Source organism: Nicotiana tabacum, chromosome 10, assembly GCF_000715075.1.
Source record: "Nicotiana tabacum cultivar K326 chromosome 10, ASM71507v2, whole genome shotgun sequence".
Lineage (NCBI taxonomy): Eukaryota > Viridiplantae > Streptophyta > Magnoliopsida > Solanales > Solanaceae > Nicotiana > Nicotiana tabacum.
Genome location: NC_134089.1, coordinates 99,504,961 through 99,527,961, shown reverse-complemented (window position 1 = coordinate 99,527,961; position 23,001 = coordinate 99,504,961). Strand labels below are relative to the sequence as shown.

General features: G+C 40.0%; 2 protein-coding genes and 1 long non-coding RNA gene across 4 annotated transcripts; all 3 read left to right on the top strand.

Moving 5' to 3' along the window:
* The first annotated feature begins 413 nt into the window (after positions 1 to 413).
* On the top strand, positions 414 to 2,005 carry LOC107808184 (polyubiquitin). The gene is made up of 2 exons (XM_016632677.2): positions 414 to 564; positions 693 to 2,005. Exon 2 carries the CDS (start codon positions 693 to 695, stop codon positions 1,836 to 1,838), a length of 1,146 nt encoding a protein of 381 aa, XP_016488163.1. The 5' UTR covers positions 414 to 564; the 3' UTR covers positions 1,839 to 2,005.
* A 150-nt stretch (positions 2,006 to 2,155) lies between these two features.
* On the top strand, positions 2,156 to 21,460 carry LOC107808185 (uncharacterized). 2 transcript variants are annotated; one of them, XR_012695659.1, is made up of 13 exons: positions 2,156 to 2,650; positions 2,741 to 7,287; positions 10,701 to 10,762; positions 11,384 to 11,759; positions 11,895 to 11,983; positions 13,221 to 13,306; positions 13,431 to 13,738; positions 13,830 to 14,058; positions 14,136 to 14,579; positions 14,715 to 18,106; positions 18,183 to 19,367; positions 19,455 to 19,572; positions 19,665 to 21,460. It is a non-coding gene; the product is annotated as an uncharacterized LOC107808185 (long non-coding RNA). The 2 variants fall into 2 exon arrangements; XR_012695658.1 differs by having other exon boundaries at positions 13,425 to 13,738.
* LOC142165271 (uncharacterized) lies at positions 6,222 to 8,352 on the top strand. Its single transcript, XM_075223862.1, has 5 exons — positions 6,222 to 6,367; positions 6,516 to 6,620; positions 6,737 to 6,832; positions 7,018 to 7,287; positions 8,256 to 8,352. Exons 1-5 carry the CDS (start codon positions 6,222 to 6,224, stop codon positions 8,350 to 8,352), a joined length of 714 nt encoding a protein of 237 aa, XP_075079963.1.
* Positions 21,461 to 23,001: the final 1,541 nt, after the last annotated feature.

Sequence of the window (23,001 nt, the reverse complement as noted above, 5' to 3'; positions counted from 1 at the left end):
ACAGACTTCAGAAAGAGGTTGAGGGCGGATATAACTTTGAGGAGGAGAAAAAAGGCTGAAATTGTTTAAAAAGTGGGTACAAGTTAAAAAATTTTAAAAAAATGAGCATAAGTTAAATGGGAGCGACTAAATAGGACGTCCCGTGCAATTTTTACCAATATACAACCCAATGCGCCCGGCCAACTTTTACTAGTCTTTTACATGAATATGAATTTATGATGGGCTCAAATTGAAAATTAAATTATTCACAAAAACTTATTTTAATATTCAATGATACTTTTCTAGCTTTTTCCCGAAGGGCGTAGGAGCGGTACACTCACGCTCCTTATTTTCCCAACCACACAAGGAAAGGACGGAGAAAGATATCGTTAGCGTGTTGTTTTGGTGCACTACACGTCATTACGACACGTGTCATCATATAATAGGCCAGTCCCACGAGGCGGTTTCGTCTTGAGCCGGCCATAGCGTCCATAAAAGGAGGCTCTCCGTTACTTGTTTCTCCATCATTCATCTGATTAATAATTTTCTCAACTTCTTTCATCGCTTTCAAATCTCTCTCTCAAGGTTTGAGAATTTCCTCAATTTCTCGTTGTAGCAGTTCTTTTTTATTGAATCAAGGATTTGGGTATCTAAAGCCCTAATTTTGAAGTTCATTGTTTTAATTGTTTGTTGTTGATCTTATATAATTACAGATGCAGATCTTCGTGAAAACCCTAACCGGAAAGACCATTACTCTCGAGGTTGAGAGTTCCGACACAATCGACAACGTAAAAGCCAAAATCCAGGACAAGGAAGGAATTCCCCCAGATCAGCAAAGGCTTATCTTCGCCGGCAAGCAGCTTGAGGACGGACGTACCCTAGCCGATTACAACATCCAGAAGGAATCTACCCTGCACTTGGTCCTCCGTCTGCGTGGTGGGATGCAGATCTTCGTCAAAACCCTCACCGGCAAAACAATCACCCTTGAGGTCGAAAGTTCTGACACCATTGATAATGTCAAGGCCAAAATTCAGGATAAGGAGGGAATTCCACCAGACCAGCAGAGGTTGATCTTCGCCGGCAAGCAGCTCGAGGATGGCCGTACCCTCGCCGATTACAACATCCAGAAGGAGTCTACCCTTCACCTTGTCCTCCGTCTCCGTGGTGGTATGCAGATCTTCGTCAAAACCCTCACCGGCAAGACCATCACCCTTGAGGTCGAGAGTTCTGACACCATCGACAATGTCAAGGCCAAAATTCAGGATAAGGAGGGCATTCCCCCAGACCAGCAGAGGTTGATATTCGCTGGCAAGCAGCTCGAGGATGGCCGTACCCTAGCTGATTACAACATCCAGAAGGAATCGACCCTTCACCTTGTCCTCCGTCTCCGCGGTGGTATGCAGATTTTCGTCAAAACCCTCACTGGAAAGACCATCACCCTGGAGGTTGAAAGTTCTGACACTATTGACAACGTCAAGGCCAAGATCCAGGACAAGGAGGGGATTCCCCCAGACCAGCAGAGGCTGATCTTTGCAGGAAAGCAGTTGGAAGATGGTCGCACCCTTGCGGACTACAACATTCAGAAGGAGTCCACCCTGCACTTGGTGCTGAGGCTGAGGGGAGGAATGCAGATCTTCGTGAAGACATTGACTGGGAAGACCATCACCTTGGAGGTGGAGAGCTCTGACACCATCGACAATGTAAAAGCTAAGATCCAGGACAAGGAGGGTATCCCACCGGACCAGCAGAGGTTGATCTTTGCTGGGAAGCAGCTTGAGGATGGAAGGACCTTGGCTGACTACAATATCCAGAAAGAGTCAACCCTTCACCTTGTCCTACGTCTCCGTGGTGGTTTCTAGGTTGCCTGTTGTTGATGTCATTGCGTCGTGTTGATTGGCTGTGTCTGTTTCTAGTTGTGGTGTGATGTGCTTTGTTTACTGAGGTCTCAAAGATGTTCTATTCTGTTTCTGTTCGCTGTTTCTTTTATGTTATCTGTTGTGAATAAAGATTCCGAATTCTGTTCTAATGTCTAGTTTTTGTGCTCTTTGTTGGCAGTAAATCAACTTTCCTTTATGTTATCCAATGCAGTTGATATACATTGTCATTGAGCTCCATCTTCTGTTTGATGATTGTTGACGGTGAACCACCAGTTATAATTATCACCTTGAAATTCACAAGAATGTCAGATATGTGCGTTTTATAAGAGAAGAAACTAGTTGATTGTATGCTTCCTTCTTATGCCACTGTAAATAGAAGACGAGGACTCCGAATTTTTACTCGAGATTTTCATAATCAACTCTGTGCTGCTGGTAAATCATGCTTGTTTCTTGCAAGGCCTTTGTTTCCTGGTATCCAGCTAAAGATCAATTCAATAAGGTTATTGAGCTACGACCTTGCTGCTGGATTTTCGGTTCTCAGTTCGTTCTTTAAACATAAAGCTATCTTGCATATTTTCTTACTGCTGTGGGGTTAACTTTTGGTTACCATCCAAAAAGAGGCCACTTTTACTTTTCTCCCCGAGAATATGCGCAGTGCTCGAGTAGCTTGCCACCACTCGTCAATTTTTGAACTGCAGACTCGTCAATTTTTGAACTGCAGTCCCTCAAAACAATGTACTCCCTCACGTCATTTGTGGTCAATGCCAATAAGACACTTTTTGGACATACTCCAGGTAACAAGAAAAAAAATATCAACTATATAATGGACAGCTTCCAATGAGGATGTGAGGTAATTCTAATAACCAACTGTTGTTACACATCAGATCATCTGGAATGGAGCAATGACCCTCGTCCAAGGAAGGAGCTTATGGCTTGTGAAGACAAGCGAATTGGTTGGGGGCATTCCTCCAGTCTTCACCATCTCTTTCCCTTCAAATCCTTAACATATATTGTGAATGTGCATCTTTCGTTTTCCAATTTTTTTTTCCTAATAAAATTTTTAACAGCTGGGTTTAACAGGTGTAGGTGCTTATGCAGTGTAGGTTTGGATTGTTCTTTTCTCTTATCTGTTTGATAATTTCAAGAATCACCAATACAGGAGTGTGATGAGATGGAAGTGGCTGTGATAGAGTGATATTCAGTTCAGATGAAGTTCCAAAAGGTCAAGAATAGACCCTTTTTAGGGGCAATATGTCGGGGAGTATTGTGGCTTGTCGGATATCTACTTCCTTCTTACTTTATTACCTATTTTATGCTTAGAGTTGTAGTATTGTTTGATTAGCTTCCTCATGCTCGTGGATGTAAAGCCTGGCTCGGCAGTTTCTTTTATTTGGTTACTGCTTATAATGTGAATTTTGTAGTACTTGGATATTTTGGGATCTTCTAATCCTATCTGGACATTGGTGGCAGCAGTTCATATTGTTCATCTTTATAGGCCTTCTCTTTGTAGGTGGTGGGGACGAGAAGTATGGACGGTCTCCCTGCACAATTGATTGGCTTCATACAACTAATATTTAACCTCATTCTGTTCTATTTTTTTGGTTGCTTCTGAAGTGCTAGCTGGTCCTATGCTCTAGTCAGCGTCTTGGTTGTTGAGCAAGTTCTTGATTATCTGGTGGGTAACAGCTGAAGGACAGCTGCACCCTAGTAGAATGCGACACTAGGAAGGAGTATACCCTTCACCTGGTGGTCCATCCCTGTGGTTGCATGTAGATTCTTATAAAAACCCTCACGAGAAGACCTTAAAACTGGAGGTTGGAAGTTCCAACACGATTGACAGCATCAAGGCCAAGTTCCAGAGCAAGGAGGGAGTTTCCCAGGTAAGCAGAGGATGATCTTTTCTAGCAGCTTGAGGGTGATGCATTCTTGTTGTCTACACAGAAGAATTCTTCTTCTTGCCTACAATAGGGAGTTCCACAAGATAAGTGGAGGTCGATCTTTGCAGGGAAACAACTGAGAATGGGAGGATTTTTTACAGGGAAGCGGCTGAGCATGGAAGACTTTCACTGGCAATAACATCCAGAAGAATTTAACTCTGTACCTTGTCCTCTGCCCCGTGTAGCTTCTAACCTGTTCTTGATGGTCGTTATGTTGTGTTGGATCTCATTACTGTCCGTTTAGTCATCTGTTGCTTTTCATGATGTGCGGTATCGTATGGGAAACTGGACTTGAGTTTTTTTGTGTTCTATTCATTATGACTTCTGTTTTTCTGTTTTGTGAATAGGTGAGAGGATGTATTTCTTGAATGTCAAGTCGCTGTGCTCCCTTGGTGGCAGTTTGTGAATTTATCTTTCTCCCCTCTTTCACTGTGAGGCGGCTGATCTACATTCCCTTTGATGGCATTTCCTGCTTGATAATTGACGGTCAGGTATTCACCCAGAAACTAGAGGAGCTGCATACCTTGTAGGTTCTGTTATTGCAGAAAGAAGTGCGCGAATCTCCCCTGGTATATTTGTTTGTGTGATTGCCCTTGTTTTGTTTTCATTCCTTTTTAGTTTTCAATTAGGAGAGGGAAATACCATGTTGATGAGAATCTGTTCTCTTCTTTGGTGTCAACTTTGCTGGGTATTCACTCTGCTGGGATCCCGGTGGTTGTGCTTTCTACATTTCTGGCTTTGTTACATGGCGTCTAGCTTAAATTGATTCAATAGCATCGTGAAGCTTCCAGCTTCTATCTTCAAGTATTGGAATCTTTGATCTACTTTCTCACTAAGGATATCCCACGACCTCGACAGTATGTGAAGTTTACATGAATTTGTAATCAACTGGACAAGGCAGACTTTGATTGTTAAATGTGCAATGAGAGAAGCATAGCAAACGAGCATACTGGTCATCTAGTGACAAGTACAAGGCAATTTAATAATCACAACTGCTTGCAATTTTTCTGGTGATAAGGGTGGACACTGCATACATTTATGATACCTTGATCTGAATGGGAATCTCCAAATCAGAATTTCTGAATCTGTACGAGGAATTTGAGCAGGAGGCGGCCAACGGTATTTATCTCAGTATGATGTTTATGCTGTACTGACAGTTACCCATGCTTGGAGCCTGCTGATTCTGTGGGGGCTCCAATGGCAACTAGGGAAGCACACGAACTAACTCACCACTTATTGAGGTGTACCAGTTGGTCTTCCTTGTCACTTTTACTTCAAATAGAGGTTAGGAATGCAAGCTATATAATGTATAACTTAAACAGTTAGAGACCACTGGTTAAGCTGTTCGTGCAGCTCTGTTTTTCTGACGTGAGTGTGCTGAGTTATGCATGGCTGTGTGAAGTGAAACCAACTCCCAATTTCCATTCTCATGCCATATCTTTGCTTTCAAGTCTTGCTTCCTATCTGGCATCGCCATTTCATATATTTTCCTCTAAGCTAATTTCTCATTTACAATTGCATTTCTTGCAGAAGGCATTGTCTAGAACTGAACGTTCGCTGGCAAAACACTGTACCTTGTCCTCCTTCTCCATGGTGGTTTCTAAACCGTTTGTGATGGTCTTTATGCTGTATCGAGTCTCTTTTCTGTCGTTTGGTTGTCTGTTGATTTTCATGATGTGTTGTGTCCAATGGGAAACTGGAATCATGTTTCATGGTTCTGTTCATTTTGACTTGTGTTGCTGTATCGTGAATAAGCAAGAGGATGGTTGTCTGGAATATCGAGTCTCTGTGCTCTTTTGGTGGTAGTTGGTGAATTTATCTTGCTCCCCTCTTTTACCAGTGATACAGCTGATCTACATTCCCTTTGATTCTTTCTCCTGCTTGATACTTGATTGTCTGTGTTCACCTAGAAAACCAAAGGAGATGCAATTCTTATCAGATCTGGTATTTGTCCGAAAATAAGTGCACAAGTCTCCCCTAGTATATTTTGTGTGATTGTTGTTGTTTTCTTGTTGTATCTCTTCTTTTTAGAAAACAGGAGAGCAGAAGACGGTATTGACGATGATGCGACAATTAGAGTAACGAGGAGAGCACTATGTACCTCTATTCTCTTCGTTGTATTAACTCTGCCGGGCTTCTGGTAATCATAGGCTTTTTTACTTACGTCTAGATTAAGACTGATTAATGTCGTGGAACACCCAGCTCAAGTGCATCAGTCCTGGCAAGGAGGGAATTACCCTTTGGTCGGTAGAGACTGATCTTTGCTAGCAAACAACTTGAGGATGGCCGCATCCTTGTGGACTACAATATCCAGATGGAATCGATCCTTCGCCTTGGCCAACACCTCCGTGGTGGAATGCAGATTTTCTTGAGGACATCAAGTGCGAATACCATCAATCTGGGATGCAGAATCCGATACCACGACAATATGAAAGCTAAGACTCAGGATAGGGAGGGAATTGCACCAGATAGAAGGATCTTTTGCAGGGAAGCAGCTGAGAAAGGACTTCCGCTGACAACAACATCCAGAAGAACTCCGTACCTTGTCCTTAGTTCCATGGTGGCTTCTAACCTGTTAGTGATGGTCGTAATGTTGAATCCGGTCTCCTTTCTGTCTGTTTGATCATCTGTTGCTTTTCTTGGTGTGTTGTGTCCAATGGGGATCTTGAAATGTGGCGTGGTTCGTTCATTATGACTTTTGTGTTTCTGTGTTGGGAATAAGCAAGTGGATTGATATCTTGAATGTCAAGTCTCTGCATGTAGTTGGTGAATTTATCTTGCTCCCCTCTTTCACCACTGATGTTGATGCAGCTGATGTCGTCTCCACGTGATAATTGATGGGTCTCACCGAGAAAACCAAAAGAGATGCATATCTTGTCGGTTCTTCAGACAGAAGTGCTCAAGTTTCCCGTTACGTGTGATGCCCTTTTTTGTTTCAACGAGGAAAGCAGAAAACGATATTGACAATGATGAGACTGTCGAAGTAATGAGGAGGACCACTATAAGCCCTATTCTCTTCTTTGGTATCAACTCTACTGGGTTTGTGGTAATCGTAGGCTTTGTTACTTGACGTGTGGCTCAAGATTGATTCAGCAATGTCGTGGAGTTCCCAGCTCAAGTCCAGCATCTAGGACAAAGAGGGAATTTCTCCTGGTCGACAGAGATTGATCTTTGCTAGCAAACAGCTTGAGGATGGCTGCATTCTTGTGGACTGTAATATCCAGATCCTTCGCCTTGGCCTATGCCTCCACGGTGGAATGCAGATTTTTTGAGAACATCAACTGGGAAGACCAGAGAGGCGATACCATCGACAATGTGAAAGCTAAGACTCAGGATAAGCAGGAAATTCCACCAGGTGACCTGAGGTTGATCGTTGCAGCGAAGCAGCTGAGAATGGAAGAGTTTTTTGCACTGTATCAGCTGAGAATGGAAGGACTTCCGCTGACAACAACATCCAGAAGAAATCAACTCCGTACCTTGTCCTCGGTTCCATGGTATGTAACCTGTTAGTGATTGTTTTGTTGTGTCCCTGTCTCGTTTCTGTCCATATGGTTGCTTTTCATGATGTGTGTGGCTAATGGGAAACTGGAACTGAAATTTTTCGTGGTTCTGTACATTATGACTTTTGTGTTTCTGTGTTGTGAATAAGCAAGACGATGGATATCTTGACTGTGAAGTTCCTTATGTCCGGTAGTTGGTGACTTTATCTTTATCCCCTCTTCACCATTGATGCAGCTGATCTACATTAACTTTGCCTTTGATGCCATCGCCTGCTTGATACTTGATGGTCAGCATTCACCTAGAAAAGCAAAGGGGACTCATATCTCGTCAGTTCTGTTATTGTCAGGAAGAAGCGCTCAAGTCTGCCTATTTATTTGTGTGATTGCTCATCTTGTTTTGCTTTTCCTCTTTTTTTTTCCCTTCTTTTTTTAAATCACGAGTGCGGATGACGATATTGACAATGATGAGGTTACAGTAACGAGGAGAGCACTATCTACCTCTATTCTCCTCTTTGATATCAATTATGCTGGGCTCCCGGTTCTCATAGGCTTTGTTACGTGGCGTCTAGTTTAAGATTGATCCAGTAGCTTCGTGGAGCTTCCAGCTTGTTCGATTTACTTTCACACTAAGGAAATCTCACGAGCGCCACAGTACTGAAGTTTATACGAATTTGTGATTATAAATATAAAGCAGATTTTACTGATTAGAACTGCAACAAGAGACTCATAACAAACTACCTTACTGGTCCCTAGTGACGAGTACAAGGCCAATAACCAACACTTGTTGCAATTTTTTGGGGATGATGATTAACGCCTGCATACATTTTGGACAACCTTGATCTAAATGGGAATCACCAAATCAGAATTTCTGAATCTGGACATGGAAATTGAGCAGTACGAGGCTGACGGTTGTGTATCCCATTATGAATAATCCTAGTATGAAGTTGATGCTGTACTGACAGTTGTTCGAGCCTGCTGATGCTGTTGGTTCCATCTAGTGAAGCACACTACTTGGGAACTCTTTATGGAGCTCATCATCTATTGAGGTGCACCACTTGACTTTCCTGTCTCTTTTCCTTCAAATGGAGGTTCACATATTTTGTGAATGCCTGTTTTTATTGGCAAGAAAGTGAGTGTGACGACCCGGCCGGTCTTCTTAAGAATTAACACCCCGATCCCCTATTAACTGCATTTCCCAAGTTTATTTCTGCTAATGTGTTTTGCCGGGATGTTCGGTTTTGAGTCTCGAGGAGTTTTGGGACACTTAGTCTCTAAATGAGAGCATAAGTGTTGGAAAGTTGACCGTAGTCGGAACAGTGTGAAGACGGCCTCGGAATGGAAATCCGATGGTTTTGTTAGCTCCGTTGGGTAATTTTGGGGTTAGGAGCGTGTTCGGATTGTGCTTTGGAGGTCCGTAGCTAATTTAGGCTTGAAATGTCGAAAGTTGAATTTTGGAAGTTTCCGGTTTGATAGTGAGATTTTGATCCGAGGGTCGGAATTTCGAGAGTTGCAGTAGTTCTGTTATGTCATTTGGGATATGTGCAAAATTTCAGGTCATTCGGACGTGTTTTGGTTGGGTTTTTGATCGAAAGCGGAATTCGGAAGATTTTAGAAACTTAGGCTTGAATCCAGTGTGTGTTTGGTTGTTTTGATGTTGTTTGAAGTGTTTTGAAGGTTTGTACAAGTTTGAATAAGGTTTTAGGATATGTTGATGCCTTTGGTTGAGGTCCCGGGGGCCTCGGGGTGATTTCGGAGGGTTAACGAGAAAATTTAGAAAATGTTGTAGCTACTGTATTTTTGCTGCTTCTAGTATTTTCGCATCTGCTGTTTGGGGATCGCAGATGCGGCGTCGCAGAAGCAGATTTTGGCCTTTACTTCAGGTTCCGCAGCAAACATATAAATGCGGAAATCGCTGGGCAGAACATATAAATAGTTACCTTCGCAAATTTGAGGGATCCTTTCACCATTTTCATCCGGGTTTGAAGCTTTTAAGAGAGATTTTTGAGGAAAACAAAGGGGAATCACTTGGAGGTAACATCCTTGACTTCATAACTCGTTTTTATGTGATTAAAGACCTAATTAGCGGTGAGAAATTTGGGAAAAATGGGTAATTAAGGCTTGAGTTTAAGAGGCCTTAAATGAGGATTTGAGGGGTCATTTGGATTCCGATTTCAGTGTTCTTGTTATGTATAGACTCGTGAGAGTACGAGGTTTCTGAAAATGTAAATTTAACCCGATTTCGAGACGTGGGCCCGAGGGGCGTTTTGGTCATTTTACATAATTTCGCGTATTAGCTTAGAATTTAATTGTAGTTACAGTTACTTGAAGTGTTACTTACATTATGCGATTGAATTGAATAGATTTGGGCCATTTGGAGTCGAGTACTCGTGGCAAGAGCGTGGTTTCGGGTCGACTTTGAGCTGGTTCAAGGTTAATGGCTTGTCTAACCTTGTGTGGGGACCTTTCCCTTAGGATTGATATATTTGGTAATTGAAATGGCTTGTACGTGAGGTGACGAGTGCATACTTGTGCTAATTGTTGGAAATCCGGTTTTCTTTAAGTACTTACTAGTATATTTCCTTTTCTGTTTCTATTACTTGCACTGTTAAGCCTGTTGTTAGCTTAGGAAAGCATGTCTAAGTGACTTAATTGCTTCATTTGATTTAACCTGCCTTACTTGAATTATGTGCAGCATGCTAGGCTAGAATCATTTATTGCCTTAATATGAATTTTTCTATTTCTGTTTATCTTCCTGCTGCTGCTGTGTATTTATTTTGGGACTATGGATGTGGACTTCCGGTAGCTCCCCCTTGTCTGTTTACTTTGGGACTACGGGTTAGATTCCCGGTAGACCCCCCTGTACATTTACTTTGGGACTACGGGTTAGATTCCCGGTAGACCCCCTGCACAGTTATATGGAACTACGGGAATGCACCCAGTAGATTCCCCCAGTACTGGGTATTTACATTTGGGACTACGAATCGAGATTCCGGTAGATCCCTGCGCATTCATAGTTGGACTATGGGACGGGATCCTGGGAGATCCTTCGGACATATATATGATGGACTACGGGACGGTATCCCGGGAGATCCACTGGACAGTTGTAATTGGGACTACAGGACAGTATCCTGGAAGGTATCCCGGTTGTTATTTCTGTGTTGAGCTGTATTTCTTTCCGTGGCTTGTTTTGTCTCTGTTCTAGTTGTTGTGGTTCTGTCAATTCTATGTTATTTCTTACTGTTGCACTTATTTATACTGTTTTATTCCACACTGTAACCCTTATATTGTATTTAACCTCAGTAGGGCCTGACCTTCCTCGTCACTACCCAACCGAGGTTAGGTTTGGCACTTACTGAGTACCGCTATGGTGTACTCATGCCTCTTTTGCGCATGTTTTTCATGTGCAGATTCAGGTACTTCTATTCAGGTCTACCATCCTTGAGGGAGGCGACTACTTAGAGATTTCGAGGTACATCTGCCGCGTCCGCAGACCGAGGAGTCCCTTTCTATTCCTGCCTTTTAGTATTTAGCCCTTCTGTACTTTCTGTTCTTATTAGACAAATTCCGGAGTTAGAGCTATGTAGTATTTTTTTTTTTTGCTTGTGATTCGTGGGTTTCCGGGTCTTGGATTTGGATATTAGTTTTGAGATTTATATATGGTGTATGCCGAGCGGCACATTTAAACATTGTTACTGCTTTATTTCTGTTTTAAATTGTATACTTCCGCAAATTAGGCTTACCTAGTCGTAGAAACTAGGTGCCGTCACGATGGTTCACGGAAGGCGAACCAGGGTCGTGACAGTGAGCTAAATCTCTGATTCTAATAGTTAAGAGACAAATGGATAAATTGTTAATGCAGTGGTACTTTTCAAGGTAGAACCTTGGATTGTTCTTTTTTTCTGATCCTTCTAAACTTAAGTTTCAAGAACCATATACAGGAGTGATGAGATATACATGGCTGCGTGAAGGAACCAACTCCGATATTATTTTCTCTAATATCTTTTCGTTTGAAGTCTTGCTTTCTCTCTTACTTTGCTATTTCATATGTCTTTCTCTAGCCAGTTCTCGTTTACAGTTGTGTTTCTTGCAGAAAATATTGTTTACAATTGAAGGGGAAAACAACATCAAGCAGAAGTCAACAACTGTGTACCTTGTCCTCCATGGTGGCTTCTAACCTTTTATTGGTGGTCGTTATGTTGTGTCGGGTGTCGTTACTTTCTGTTTAGTCGTCTGTTGTTTTCCATGATGTGCAGTGTCGATTGGGAAACTGGAGTTGAATTTTCGTGTGGTTCTGTTTATTGTGACTGCTGCGTTTTGGTGTTGTGAATAAGCAAGAGGATGCATATTTGAATATCCTGTGCTCTTTTGGTGGTAGTTTGTGAATTTTGTCTTGCTCCCCTTTCACCATTGATGGAGCTGATCTACATTTCCTCTGATGCCACTCCTGCTTGATAATTGATGGTCAGGTATTCACCTAGAAAAACAAAGGAGATACATATCTTGTCACTTCTGTTATTGTCAGAAAGAAGTGCTCTCTTCCCTGGTATACGTGTGATTGCCTTGTTTTTTTTTTCCTTTTTTTTTGTTTTGTTTTCAATCAGGAGGGCAGAAGACGATATTGACAATGATGAGAGGAGAGCATTATGCACCTCTATTCACTTCTTTAATATCGGCTCTGGCAGGCTGTTTGGTAATTATGCTTAGCATTCCTAGCTTTTACTTGGCTTCTAGCTTAAGATTGATTCGACAACATCAGGTCCTGGATTTTTTCTTCACTTCAAGTATTTTGAATCCTAGATCTAATTTTTCCAGTTAGGATATCTCACGTCCTCGGCAGTACGTGTTACTCACAGTGAGTTTGTGTTCAACAGCGACAAGGTAGACTTTACTGATAAAAACTGCAATAAGAGACGCACAACAAGCTTACTTACTGGTTTTCTAGTAATAAGTATAAGGCGATTTAATAATCAACAGTGCTTCCAACTTTTTTGGGATAAGGTTCGACGCTGCATACATTTCAGACAACCTTGATCCGAGTGACATCACCAAATGATTTTTTCTGAATCTGGAAGAAATTCGAGCACCACGAGGCTGACGGTAATTATCTTGGTATGAAGTTGATGCCATATGGGCAGTTAAAAACTATTGGAGCCTCTGCTGATACTGTTGGCTCCAATGAGGCTCCAACAAGGGGAGCACCCTAATTAGCAACTACTCATGGAGTGCATATCATCTCTTGAGGTGCATCACTTGAGTCTTCCCTATCTCTTTTCCTTCAAATAGAGGGGCATGAGTTAAGCATATAGTTGATTGCTCTTTCGTCTCTCTCTGTAGGCTAACAGAGCCACTGCTCTTCGAGGTGATGAGGTGTAAGGAATATAATATCTAATAGCAATAAGAAAGAAGGTATATAATATCTAACGCTAATAGTTAAAGACCACTGGTTAAACTGTTTATGCAGCTCTATTCTTTAAGGTAGAATGTTGGATTGCTTGTTTTCTCCGATCCTTCTAAACCAAGTTTCAAGAACCATATACAGGAGTGTGATGAGAAAATAGAGTGTGAAGCGAGACCACCATCAGACGGCCATTCTCTTCCCATAGTTTTCCCTTTCAAGTCTTGTTTTCTCTCTGACATCGTTATTTCATGTATTTTTCTCTTAGGTAATTTCTCATGTAAAATTGCATCTGAAGACAAATGTCTCGGTTGTTTTACACCTGTTACGGTAATTAGAGCAAGGCAATGACAGCGTCCGAGAACTTACTCAATTTGTCTGTATGTGCCAGCCCATGAAAGACTGGGTACTATAAGAGTAATATTTATTAGTTATCTGTTAAACATTTATGTACAAGATGTCTGCTACAATTCTAAAAAAAGCATTTGTACGAGATGTGAAAGGAATTTTGAGCAGTTATGTTGTTGATCAGGCAAAGTTGTCAATTTGTTGCATCAATGGTCAAAGGGGGCAAGAATAGAGGCTCTCCAGGGGCTCTGTTTATGGGCTATTCTGGAGGTTAGGATATCTTTGTTTCCTTTTTCACTTCGGCACATTTTATGCTTTTAGACATTATATGTGAATTTTTAGTGCTATTACTTGGGTACATTGGGCTCTAACTATTTCTCAACACTAGTGGCAGTGTTGTACCTTCACTTTCATCACTTGGGCTTCATGGTGGTAAGCTTTGAAGGAAGGTCTCCAGTTCTCATGGGTCATCTATATATGTCATTGGTCTTTTGCAGGAGGTGCTCAACATGAAATGTTGGGAGGAATAGTGAGGGATGTCATTTTCACTGTTCTCAAAAAGGGAAAAAAAGAGAGGCGATTGTGAATTGCGATGGAATTGTTATGATGCACAATTAATTTGCTTACTTCTACTGTCTTAACAACCTGCACGTTGGTCTGTTGTGCTTCTTTTGAGTTTTCTTTTTGGTGGGTGCTTTCAAGGTATTAACTGGTCCGTTATAGTATTATGGATGTGAAGCAAGTCTTTATTCTGTTTCCCGTTTAACGATCTTTAGTTTTTATTTCATTTCAGGTTAGTTCGTTGATCAATCACTATGTGCCAGTTGGCTTGATAGTAATGAGGATTGATGAGGGTATTCTGCATATAGAAGGTTTTTGACTTGCTATATTATGAGTAAAAGTGCCTTATTTCAATTGAATCATGCATGTCATGTCTTGTGGTACCCATGCAATTGGTCTAGCTAGTTTATTTTGTCGAACCAAAGGAGGGAGAAGCAAAGAAAGAGCTTGTTTTGAGCCCGGTATTGGAAATCTCCTCTTTAACTTTGAGTTATCTCATCCTTTTTCGGTGTTTACGCGCTAATCTCAATTTCTTTAGTGTACTCACGTTGTTTAGGTAAGGTTATGTCGGCTTGGTACACACTTTGACTAATGCATCGGGTACTTGCTACTCCCGCAAGCATATGTATCTGGTAACTCTATTTATAGAAGATTACTTGGTGTCTGTTTGGACCCTTGTTCCCATGGTCCATCTTGCTTCATTACCCGCTAGGCAGCTTTAATGTTGAGTCGGCATCATTGATGCGAGGTGAACTTTTCAGTTGATCCATTTGGGAAGAAAGGCGTTAGCATCCTGGAGTGCGTGAAGTGACTGTTTTCTTAAACAGGCTTGCACTGAAAAAAAGCTATGCGGACAATGACGAGACTGGATAGTTGAGGTTTTTGGTGTTGAACACTCGCTTCCACTTGACTCGTCTTATGGTTGTCCTCTGCGTTGTCAGGAATATTTATCGCTGATCTTGCCTCTGAAGCTGCTCTTGAGGTGAAGAATACGTTTCTGTTCGTGTAATATTATCCCCTCGTCTCCTTGACTACTCTGGTAGCACTAGGATTTAAGAAGGAAGTATACTTCTATCCTCTGAATCGTTTATTATTTTATATTTGTATATTACGTTAGGTGCAATGGGCAAGGTGGATTTGCTTTCTCGTGGTTCTGAGCATGAGGGTTGAGATGGAAAAATGATAGCAGTGGAGCACCAAAGTTTGCACATCATCTTTGTTCAGATATACTTGCATCTGTTCAATGTGACTTTTTCTGTGGTTTTTTGGATACATGCTGATGTTTATGCACGTAAATGGGCTTTCAGAATGAATGTGAAGCAAGTCCCGGATTGTGTTCAGCTATGGGTAACTGTGTGAAGAATTTGATAGTTTTAATTGTGGGTAGTTGTTCTGCTTCGAGTGCTGGTGTGGCGGAACTTCTGAGTTATTCTCTTTGAGAAAGATTACATGCCTGATTAATTGCATGTATCTGTCATCAATGTAATTGGTTGGGAGGTTGTGATTTTTGTGGCCCCACTGGTGGGAGAGGTTGGACTGCTGCTTGATTTGAATATCTTAACGTTTGGCTTTGACTCATGGATGGGTCTCGTGTATGTGGATAAGCGTTGTTGGTGGTATGGAAGTCCTACAGTTTACCTGTTCATACAGAGTCCAGGCAAATCTTAGCATGTTGAAGCAGCAGATTTGTTGGTGCTATTCTGCTGCTTCCTCATTTGTGGACAACTATGCGAATTTGGTCTCTATCTATCTATTACTTTCTTCATCTACTCGGAGATTTGGCAGTGCTATGGTGGCTGTACTACTCCATTAGTCTTACGTGTCTAATTTTTACATGTTCTCGAATGTCTTTAGCTACTTTGTTGGTCTTTGTGTCTAAGAGGAGGGTATAGATGTCTTTCCTGTTCACTCTGGTCAATTTGGTACAGTATTGGCGATGGTTTTGCTTTTGCAGGAGGCATATGAAGAGTGCGAGAAGATGCAAAGGGTTGCCATAGAGAACTCTTTCCTACTGAACATTGGATTATACCTCATGAACACTACAGCAGTCAATCGAGAGTCTTCTACACATTTAGAAAGTTTCTGTATATTCCCGAACCTACGAGAAGGTTAGAACCTTTGGGAGGTACTTCCGTTCTAATTTTTAGCAGTTGTAGATCTGCGGGTCGCCTCTTGCTGTGTTGCACGATTATTCTGATTCAAGCATTCATGCTTCTATTCAATGTAAGACCTACTGCAATTCTTTCAAGGTATTTACTGCTCTGGTGGGGTTTGGCTTTATGGATGTGACACATATTTTTGCCAATACTGCTATTTCTCTCAGTTTGCATCATGTTTACTGTACATGCTATAGCTACATCCTAGCATTTCCAGAAACCTATTTATTTGCTGTTATAACCAGCCCAAGAGTTCATTGTATGTGTTGATTAACCAGAAATAGGCCCGTGTCCTCTGGGCTGTAATGTTTTCTTATGGACAGCACTGGATCAGATGGGGCACAGAAGGAGAAGTGGTTTCTGTTAAAGCTCTAGCTATCAGAGACTACACATTATCTTTGATATGATCAAGCGGTGCAACAGATTCAATTAGTTGTCCCCCCCCCCCCCCCCCGGCGCAGCAGATTTGAAGTTTTTCTCCCTTAAGTTCTGTTGGTTGTGTTGAGCAGCAGAATGGCGAGTAGTAGACCTATAATTGGGGTGGCTGCAATCTGTTTCTGTCTTGTCTTGAGTTTTGACAAGAAGCAGTTGTGTTTCTGATGGGTTGGCTCAGTTTTCTGTTGAAGTGGTGTTTTGCTTCTTCATTTTGACCGTTTTGGGTTCTCTTGCTAGCTGCGAGCATAGTTGCTTCTTTCAATTATATGGACGGGTCTCCAATATCTAAGGAGCAGGGCGTAGATCTTATTTGTGAGTACATTCCTTGCCTTTCTAGTAGAATATGTGTTTTCTAAATCGTGAGCCGCACAAGATATTAGCCAAATATTAACAATTTAGGGTAGTATCTCAGCTTTGAATTTACAGTCTAGCTCATGTGTGCTGCACAGTACGAACCCTCTTTGGAGTTATCAGGGGCAGATTTTATCGTGGTTTTTGATTCTGTCTTGGTTTGGAATTACTTGAGGCCCTACTGGTGGTGGAGAACTATCCCAGCTGCTATCTGGTGGACTATTTGGAAGGAGAGAAATGCAAAATGCTTTGAAGAATACAGCTAGCTGTATGCAGAAGATAAAAAAACAACTGTATACTTCCGTCCTCTTTTTGATGTAAAGAGGATCTGATAAATGATGCAGAAGCTCTGTTAGACACAGTTGATTCCATGCTGCTTTGATGTGAAGCTGTATATTTCTTGTAAATATGCAAGCACAATTCATGCTGCTTTTATAATACTTACCCTTTTCTCAAAAAAAGAAATTACTTAAGGCGCGCCTTTTTCATTTTTAACGAGGCATTGTATTCCTATGTTGCGCGGACTCTCCAAAATGCTGCTACACCCGTATCGGATCCTCCAAAAATACACTACTTTTGGAGGATCCCACACATATCCAACGACATTTTCGGAGAGTCCGAGCAACATAGTTGTATTCCATGAGTTTTAAATGTCTTTTGAGACTTGGACTCAAAAGGTGGATTATGCGATTGGATCTGAAGCTTATCTCATTCTGTTTTCAAGATTTTCCTTATTCTCCTTCCTTCTGTGATGTCTGTTGTTGAACTTTTGGCTACAGGGAAGATCACTTAGACTTGAAATTTCCTGTATTGGTCGTTATCAGCTGTTCGTAATTTTTGGATCATTTGCTTATAGGGAATTTAAGTTCAGCGTTCAAGTGGTTGGAAAATCTTGGTGAAGGATTCCAATGTGCTTTTAATTTTTCCCTTTTGTTTATCTGGATGAGAAGAGGTTACTCTTGAAAATATTTGGTTGGAAGGTCAATCAGGTCTGGATTCTCATGTGGACGTTGCCGAATTTTTTCTAAATTCTCGTAACATTTCATCAAGGTTGCAAAGTGAGAGATAGACTAGATCTCTGTTTTGACAACTAAGTGATAGATAGACTTAATCTTCACATATCTTCTTATTTGTTTTATCTTCAACTATCTTCCCAATAACTAATGACTACTAGTGTCCTGTTTTACCTTGGTTCCATGCTATCTGATATTTCATGGCTTTCTTCTTGGTGCGGCTGTTGTTGAGGTTTACATAGAAGGTTCAATTCTTTTTTTTTTTTTTGTCGTCCGTTTGTGTGCTGCTTTCAGCTTTACTGAAATTTGCTATTCCTTTGGTGCTTATCTTTGGGAATTTACCGGAATTTCACCCAGTGAATCCTTCAAGCTCAAAGCTTCCTTATGCTGCAGGTATTTGAAGGCGTTCTCGATATGATGTGCGCGATTTGAATAGTACATTGTGGTTTTTTTGTCAGGGTATTTATCATCTTCTCAAGCTCATGAGATTTATTATGGTCCCGTTTCTGGTTGTGTGACCAGGAGATCAAGTAATTATTCAACCCTGCAGCTTGGTAAGCTCCCACTTGAGTTTGGCACTCATTTACTTTAATTTGCTCTAATTTTGTTTTCTTTTGTTCGTCGTGCAAGCTCTTTTGTTGGACTTCAGGAATATGCTAAATTCAGATGGTTATATAATTAGATGGAGGGAGTTCATTTTCCAGTTACGAGCTTGCAACCATGGTTAGATCCTGTCCGCCCCAAGGAAAAGGGAGTTCCTTCTCTCTTCACTTACATGTGTGATGATTTTGTGGGTGGGCTAGGATTGTGCTGACTTTGAAGTTGTACGTGGTCCCTGCTTTCTAGCTTTCTGTGCTTTTGGTGTTGGAAGTTTCATAGCATTGTGAATGGGACCTATTACATGATGGGTTCACTGATGATGATTAATAGAATTTCAGCCCTTGTTTTATGGTTTATGTGCTGGCTTCATAGTTATTTGTTTCCTAAGATGTTCCTGCCATTCAGCAGCTGCATTGAGTTCTTTTTTATGTCGGAGAGTTGTATGGCTACCTATAAGAGGAAAACATGATATTCTAAATTCTGTGTTGCGGATGTATGCATGCCAATTATGTGTATTGCCATTTGATACCCGAGTCATGTTTGATCACACGTTGGTGGGGTAGCATCCATTACATGAAAGCTGGACAACTGCTCTATTTGTAGTAAGTTGATTAGTTTTCTTTGAACATCCCTTGTTTCCAAATTAAGGATAGAAACTTGTGGTTGAAACGATCTAAATAGATACGTTCTTTTCGTTTTCTGAACCGTTGGCTGTGGTTACTGAAAGAATGAATGTCTAAGTCGTGGCTGTTCTTAGCAGGACTCTGACCTGACATTTCTGTGCTATTTGGAAAGCGAGGCTCGCTTTCAATTCTGTAAAATATATTTTTGTGACTCTTGTTCAACACAAAAAAAAAGAAAAGGAGAACGATCTTTCAAGTAGCCCTCACTAAGGTTTAGCTCGTGAGGTGCTTTAGATGCACGTGGTTCCAAGTTAATGCCAGATAAAAAGGATTTCGGTTTTAGTTTTCCATGCAATGGCTCAGGACGAGGCGGTACTTGTGATATTTCGGCATGGGACACATTTTTATTTGGCAGTTTTTTGGATATTAAATACTATTGGATAGGTTACTTTTTATTGGCATTGGAAGTACACCACATTATGGCAGCGTAACATTTCACAGTTTAATGAATCTTCCACTTATTTGATGGGCTGGTTACGGGATTATTTATGGTTAAACTCTTCACAGCTTATTAACGGATATAATCCTTTTGGTATGTATAGTTTATCGGTTTGGGCATGAATGTTCTTATTTGGATATCTTGTTTGGGCTACTGGATTTATGTTAAAATGGTTTTTAGGGAAGCGCGAAGATGGAAGAGGTCGTATAGAAGAAGCACGAAGGCAGAAGATATTGCAGGGGTGGTCAGTAGTACATTAGTTGATTCCTTGCATGTTTACAAGCAATTTAGAAGTATGGTAAGTTTATGAATTCTGCCTGAGAGAATCACTAGCGTTCTCTTTTGTTACGCCTATTCTAACTCCTCTTTTTTCTTTTGTTCCTTTTCTAGATTCAGAGCCAACAAGCTGGTGGGGTAAAAAAGATTTGAGTTTTGCCAGGGAAACCTCAAATCATCTTCTTCTTCACTGGCCTTGCTGGAGAAAAGATACCGCCCAGAACTTGAGGTAGCTGGAAATATTTTTGGGTCCTCCTCCTTCAGGTGCCATTACCATTGCTAGGGGAAAAACAACATTGTTGGAAAGATAACGATCGTGGAAATTTTTTCGAAGGACCCAAATCTGCTTTTCTTCCCTTGTCTCTTCTTCAATTCAAATGCACACCGTGGCCAGGATATGCCGGAAACACGGAGTGTTGCCAGAATCTTCTTTTACGGTCAACACGTCTTCACCGTCTCTCTTTCAGTTAACTTTTCTTCATGGTTGATGTGTGTTTTCTCCATTGGTTTTGTTTGCCGCGTCAACAATAAGTTGAACATGGGTTAGAATTATCATATTTGTGTTCAACACACACATTTTGACAACATAAGGTGCTTAATAGGCAGGCTCTTGGATGCATTTCTTCTCTCTTGTTTTGTGCAACATGGCCCTTGAAAATGACATTGTTGCCATAGTTGACTTTCTGAGCTCACTACACAATTTGTAATGTGGATCCACTGCGATTATCTCTACTGCACTTTCTTGCTGCTGATATTAATATAATACTTTTAACAATCAAAAAATAGGTTGAGATGTCTAATTAAAAATCCTAAACAAGCCTAAAAGGCCGCTATTCTGCCTTTGGTATATTGAACTAGAAAAAGGAGCTATGGATAGTATTCGATCGGCGTGCTTTAACGTATACTACTTGATGTTTGAAATGTTGATTGTCAAAACCAATTTTATGACAGTGTTAATAATTTTTGGGATTCAGACTAGAGTTAAATGTTCGTATGATGTATGAAATCTTGTTAAAGCTATAATTAGTTACAGGCTTGAAAAACAGGTAAGTCAATGCTTGAACAATATTCTGATGCAAAACTAAGTGAGATACCCTGTCTTGTTTCTTTTATTTTGACGGTATCAGTTTCTTTCATTGTCATACTAAGTTCTTTTCCTGTTTTGTAATTTTCTGTTAGCGGAAATTTGATTACGGCAGCCAGTGCCTTTTTTAATGTATGCTGATACCAATTTAACTGAAGCCAATGGCGCTGTGATCTATGGTTATTTGGAAGTTACAATTGTATCAGATTCAATGGTGTTGACCAATTCCGTAAACGAACTCATGGCAGATACTCTGCAATGTGCACTGTCATGGGAAGTCAACAACACTGTGGACCTACTAGTTAACTGGAGTCAACATTTAGGATCAAATTCTCTTCATGGAAGCTCTAACACGATAGGTAGCGAGGAGTCTTAATTGTTTTTTCATGTATAGTTCTGTTGGGGTGCAGATCGGATCTTCCCAAAATAATGCATTTTTAGAGGATTCGACACGGATGGGCATTTTGAAGAATCCGCACAACATAGCTATTGTACACCAGTTTGGTAAACGGATGAACTGGCACTTGGGTTCCTTTTTCATGTATTCTCCTTTTGGTTATTAACATGCTGTTAGGGGTTATAGACAGCCTAATCCCCCGCAATGGACCTATTAATTAAGAAAAGAAAGGCTTTGGGACTCGTGCAATGTGATGTCTTATTTCTTCTTTTCTTTTTCTTTTTTTCTGCCCGAGCCCGAGGAGAATTTCGTAACAGAGCTGGGCAATCAATAGAAAATGACCCCGCAAAGGGCTGCCCGATAGAGGTGTTATTTCTCAAGTTTGTTTTCATTACAAGATAATCAGAATAAGAGATGATTTTTTTGCTATTGGTTGGTATTTAATATTTACTAGCACGATTACTCGAATTAGTTGCCATGACAAATTTCTTTATTCTGAAGGTTTGAATTTGGGATTTTTGCTTAAGAATGAAACTATAGGATATATACATCCCCCATTTTTTATAAGTTTTAAAATACGCGCGTTGGGCTTCTCAAAAAATATAAAGCTTTTACAAAAAATTATATGAATATTATATTAAAATTTATATTTTTAAATTATAAAATATAATGATTATTAATACAAATAACTAACTCAAATGAACAATAGAGGTCCTCTATCATCCAGTATTATATTCATTATAAAAAGTTTTTTAAGTTTATAATTTTGTCTTTCCAATTTCGCATGTTATCATGTTTCTTTTATAGTTACAAAATTCAAGTACTCATCAACAATACATCTCTATTCTACATAAATTTTAAATTAATAATTGGATGTATTAGACTAAGTTTGTTTTTACACTTATATAAGTGATTCTAAAAAATCCAATTAAACAATTATTCTAGTTTTATAATTTCATCACTCCAAATTCAAAAATTATCATTCTTGTTTCTCAGTTTTAACATTCGTACATAAGATTTAAGAGCTTTATGGTTTTAGTTTTAAAATTTTAATTTAAGAACTCCACCAAAAACGAATTAGGTTGATGAATGCATTAACCAATCAGAAAACCTTAGTGTCCCCGAAGAACAAAAAAAAAAAAATATTAACCAACCTTTTTTAATGTTCTTTAGTAAAGATATTAAATAATAGTTTCCTACTTATTCTCTCTTCTTCCTTTTTTTTCTTCTGAATCTACACAATTTTGGCTTCCATTTACAACAACAAATCTACTATAACGAAGGATAGTGTATACGGAAACCTTATACTTACCTTGAGAAAGGTAGAAAGCCTTTTTCCCAGTAGACTTGACTTAAATAAATACTGATATTAAATAATAAATTTTCTAATTTTTTCCTTTTTAAACCAACTGCAATCACTGTTTGTTACAAAATATTTAACTGAAATAAAAAGCAAAAAATATTTTCTATTAAAAAAGGAAGGATAAGTCTGTCGTGTATTATCTACTAGGTTGGTGCAGCCCGTGCCAGCACGGGCCCAATATTAATTATTTTACTTTGTATGATATCTAATTGCAAATAAATTGAGTTTGCAAGTATCGAGTCGACAATATTTCATGCTAAGTGATATATACTTAATTTACATATATTTTGACCAAATATACATTAAGAGATGCTTAAAGTGCCACAACGTTTACAACATGTATGATACAACTATTTACATATGTGATCTTTGGTCTTCTTTCTAGTCCTTTTTCTAGTAGTTCTTGACCAAAGATATCTGCAAACAAATAAACATGTTAGAAAGTTACATATCTTTAGGGGAAAATATGATAATGATCACATGCTTGTTGTGAAAACACATAAGTTGAAATATACAAGAAGATAAAAGTCGTGAAAGACGAAAGCTTTTTTTATATGTCAATATGCAGAGGACCAACATATATTCAACCATACATTTTGAATAGATT

Coding starts and splice junctions, on each gene's coding strand:
- LOC107808184 (XM_016632677.2), top strand. CDS start 693: ATGCAGATCTTCGTGAAAACCCTAACCGGAAAGACCATTACTCTCGAG.
- LOC142165271 (XM_075223862.1), top strand. CDS start 6,222: ATGAAAGCTAAGACTCAGGATAGGGAGGGAATTGCACCAGATAGAAGG. Junction 6,621..6,736: donor GCAGCTGATGTCGTCTCCAC/GTGATAATTGAT, acceptor TGTTTCAACGAG/GAAAGCAGAAAACGATATTG. Junction 7,288..8,255: donor ACCTTGTCCTCGGTTCCATG/GTATGTAACCTG, acceptor CTGTACTGACAG/TTGTTCGAGCCTGCTGATGC.